Consider the following 4655-nt stretch of genomic DNA (forward strand, 5'->3'; position numbering starts at 1 on the left):
TAACTGGTATCGCAGAAGGAACAACAAGCAAAACAAAACAAACGATAGAAAGGCTCAACGGTCGCATTTCCCAAGTTTTGATGTTATTCTTTAAATGTAGAAACAACATGGACACTAATACGAAAATGTGTTTTAATGCTCATAGTTAAAACAACACAATGTTTCTACTCATTTTCCCAATTATTTCAATTTCACAGCACAAACACCCTATCTTCCAAACTGAAAAATCAGCATTTATCATACATGTTATATAACTAAGCCTTAAAAAATATATTTAGTTCTTCCTTGTGGTCCACGCTACACCCTTCCACTAAGTTTGATGGGAATAGGGCCAGTCTTTTTTGTGGTAGTTGTGATTACAGTCAGACCAACAGACAGATCAGGGGGTCTCTCCGTACCTCCGATCTTGACGGTGAAGTCCTCGCCCACCATGCAGTTCCTGGCTGCCAGGTCTCTGTGGACAAACTTCTTGGCGTTGAGGTAAGCCATCCCGTCTGCGATCTCTGCGGCCATCTGGATCATCTCCTTCAGGATGGGGGGGGAGCGGCCGGTGGGGTTGTGCTGCGAAAACACAAAGAGACAATCAGTGATTCAAGATTCAAGGCTTTTATTGTCATGTGTACATAGCTGGACTTAAACTCCCACTGTACATGATACGTTTACTTTCAATTTAATATTGAATAATCAATTTCTTGTACAATAATATGCTGCATTATATTTGTTACTGGAAATGTGTATTTCCACATGTATATTTTCCACATCCACGTATATATATATTTTTCTTTTTTACTTTTTAATGCTATTTTATTTCTATTTCAGAAATATTTTGGACCGTTTATTTCTTGTGCCTTAATTTCTCTTATGAACATTGCCTTGTTTTTTATGCTGCTGCTCTGCCTGTCTGTCTGTCTGTCTGTCTGTCTGTCTGTCTGTCTGTCTGTCTGTCTGCCTGTCTGTCTGCCTGTCTGCCTGTGTGTGTGTGTCTGTGTGTGTCTGTCTGTCTGTCTGTGTGTGTGTCTGTCTGTCTGTCTGTCTGTCTGTCTGTCTGCCTGTCTGTCTGCCTGTCTGCCTGTGTGTGTGTGTCTGTGTGTGTGTCTGTCTGTCTGTCTGTGTGTGTGTCTGTGTGTCTGTGTGTGTGTCTGTCTGTCTGTCTGTCTGTCTGTCTGTCTGTCTGTGTGTGTGTGTGAGAGATGGACTGAGAGCGATGGTGAAGGAGCCTTTTGGATTTTCTAGATATCCGTAAAATGAGGTCTTTACACGAGATCGTTATCATGTCAACTACAAACGATTACATTTTCCCAATTAAGCTTCAGTCTAATTATACAAAGGGACTCTGACTCATGCATCTTCAATTTGTTGTTGCGGTGTCCCAGCATGCATTGCTTTCAACAGATTGTCTCAAAATTGCCTCTCTGCTCAAAAGCTTTCTAGAAATAAACAAAGGCTGATATTCAGTGTTTTACCAAATCGCTCCTGTTGTTATTTGTATTTATGCTGTAACTGACGTTTGTGTTCTTGTTACTGCTGTTGATACTTTGACACCTGTTGGGATAATTAAAAGTTTATCTCTTCTTAAACTAAATCAGATTTGTACCTTTTCTATTGGGGACATAGTGACGTACAATAGACAGAAACAGGACTGTAGGAAAACCAGATGAAGAAAACTCGTCTTTTCCGCCCTTCACACGTTTTCTCCCACTTCACCTCCGACCTGTGGTTAATTGTGATGCTCCGAGTGATGGATGAACACACACTGGCAGAATGTCCATGGTTAATTACAGGGAAGGACATTTCTCCTTTGACTGTGGAAAGCTGTTAGAGAAGGTGATTAGCGACTGGGTTTGTCTACATTATTGTGACAGAAGCTGGAAACCGAACTAGAAGGGAACGTAAGGGCGTAGCGATCGCCAAATTGCCTCTCTCGCAAAGGAAAATAATGTTTGTTACAGGTTGATTATTTCAGACCCACTTCTAATGGAGTCTTCCTTAGTCCATGCTTCACCTTTCTACTAAGTTTAAAGACGATCAGGACAGGAGGTTTCCTGTAATCCTGCTGATAAACAACTAAACATACTGACGAACCAAACTGGAAAGGTAAGCATCCCAGTGGAGGTAAACGGACGACACTCACTAGATATTAAATCTATTTTAATCTGAATGAAACCATATTTAATATATATTTAATTAACATCATGCTGTATTGAAGAAGACTTAAAGACCATAAACTCTTCAGCCAAACGTTTATTGAGGTAAACAACCAAATATAAAATCAAACCAAACTAGAAACATGAGCTTCTCAGGACGAAATACACGAAACGTATGAAACCAACCTGTCTATGTCCATAAACAAGGATTTGCAACCTCCAAAAACCTAGATAGGGACATCCTAACACAAGGATAGTGACGTCCAGAAACAAGGATGGTGAAGTCCAACAATCAAGATCACAACGCCAAAACAAACAAGTAAAAAACATGAATGATGACAAAAAGAAAAACGATCACAATTGTCTGCTAGTTGGATGTTGACGGCTAAATACAAAGAGGGCAACAACCAAAACAAAGATGGCCCACAACTAAGACGTCCTTAAACTAGAGGGGAGACACACTTTAGACACCAAGATGGAGACAGCTCCATATCAAGATGGTGATGCACAAAAACAAAGATGGCTACCCCCAGAAAACAAAGGGAACATGAGGTTCTCAGTGGAGGTCACAGGATGAGATTCACTCAGTTTGAATCTGAATGAAACCATATTTACTTAATTACTGCTCCATAGTTTCTCTTGGAGTAAAATCACACGGTACATCTTACCTTTATATATTCAGTTTCATATTTAATATTACATCCGTCACATACTTTTGTAAATATAATACCTTGCTTTGTATCTTGTTATTGTTAATTTGTAAATTCAACATGTATATTTTCTACTTTCTTGTTTATTTCTTGTCTTTTAATTTGTATTGTTCAATGCCTTGTCTTTTTATGCTGCTGCAACTCAAACATTTCACAAACTGGGATCAAGAAAGTACTTCTTATCTGGACCACCTTCATGCTGTATTGAAGAAGACTTAAAGACCATAAACTCATCAGGAACACGTGGACTGAGGTAATAAGTCAAGTTAGAAGTATGATTTTCTCGTAGACTTCTATACAAAAGGACGTCTTTTTGCCCGTTTTTATACTTTTTCCGTGTTGTATAAATCCTTGTAATAAAACGACTTTACCAAGTGTTTTTTTACCAAGTGTTTTTTTACCAAGTGTTTTTTTAGAAAGGGTTTTTTAGTTTGCTGTGGAAGAACTGATCTGATCACCATCCATCGTCACTGCCTTTGTGCTCAATGGAATAATCCCTGCTGCAGTGTGTGAAGACTGTTTTCATTTATCATGTGCTCTCCGGCACCTGGCCTAAATAGAGGATGGGAATTGAGGTAATCTTTCTCTATATAGGTCATTTATCATCATTTCAACAAACGTCACCAAAAAAAGCTCTCCACCTCTGCTTGAATGACTCTGCAGAACAGCCTCACATCACACGCTTTGTGAAGACAACCCAAGTAAACCAAAACACACAGAAACATAGATAAAGTTACTTCTTTCTGCAAAAAAAGAGACCATTTGGACTCAAAACACGACAAACCACGAGAGATTGAGACCGCTAACTCATCAGGGAAATGTTCAATTAGTTAATTACCCAAGTGAGAAGTGGTGTCATTTCCTCATAGACTTCTATACAATATAAAATAACTCAACACAAACACGTTAATGATCCGTGAAAAGCAACCAATAAACAAACTGGTTCCTGCATTACAATGAACACGTTGGACTCAAAACAATCACTAACTAATCAACACGGGGGTGATTTTCTCGTAGACCTCTACACAATTGTTTCGCACTTTAATCTACTTTTGTTTGGGATTTGTTTACCCTCGCTTTTTAAGGATACTATGTTGTGTTTGTTTTCTGAGCTATAGTAGAGTGTATGAAACGGCCTATACAAGGTTGGGAATTGCACACAACTATCCATAGCCGTGGGAACATGTTTCAAATGGGGGGTGCTGTGGGGATGACACCAGGGCCGGTTTTGACCAATTTGCTGCCCTAGGCAAGATTTTAGCTGGTAATGAAAAACCTCTACAAAAGACCAATACACTACAAAAAGAGAAACATATTGATATGGTGGACAGCTTATATAAAAAGGCTTCAAATATATTTAGTATTGCATGAACATGTTTTAATTGGGGGGTGGACTTCACATCCTATAGAGGGGTCCGGGGGTGCCCCCCCGGGAAGATTTATTTAACATTTTAAAGTAAAATGCTTCAATCTGGTGCACTTTGAGCGCCCAATTACTAGAGACTGATCTAGGGGATACAACTCTAAACACCCATATGAAAAAGATCGGTTTACATTTTAATAATCAAATAAGTATGTGAACATAACCGATAACCTACCATAGCCAATAACAAATAAATGTAGGCTAACTTATTTTATTTTTGAGGTTCATTTATATCTCATTTTAACAGTTAACATTTATTTATTTATGCATATTTTTAAATCTCTCCAGTTTTAAACAATATTTTTGATTTACTGTCCTATAGTATACATTGGAATGATTTCAAACCTGTTTTTATTTATCCTAATAATTATAAAGGTG

The 4655-nt window shown here is 38.4% G+C and overlaps 1 protein-coding gene across 1 annotated transcript; it reads right to left on the reverse strand.

The window, feature by feature from the left end:
* Positions 1-266: 266 nt before the first annotated feature.
* Positions 267-1612, reverse strand: LOC104953085 (insulin receptor-like). The gene is made up of 2 exons (XM_010780004.1): positions 1595-1612; positions 267-561 (listed from the first exon to the last, which is right to left on the reverse strand). The coding sequence occupies exons 1-2, from the start codon at positions 1610-1612 to the stop codon at positions 298-300; spliced, it is 282 nt and encodes a 93-aa protein (XP_010778306.1). The 3' UTR covers positions 267-297.
* Between the last annotated feature and the right edge of the window lie 3043 nt (positions 1613-4655).

Source organism: Notothenia coriiceps, unplaced genomic scaffold, assembly GCF_000735185.1.
Source record: "Notothenia coriiceps isolate Sejong01 unplaced genomic scaffold, NC01 NC01_scaffold00021064, whole genome shotgun sequence".
In the NCBI taxonomy this organism is placed as follows: Eukaryota; Metazoa; Chordata; class Actinopteri; order Perciformes; family Nototheniidae; genus Notothenia; species Notothenia coriiceps.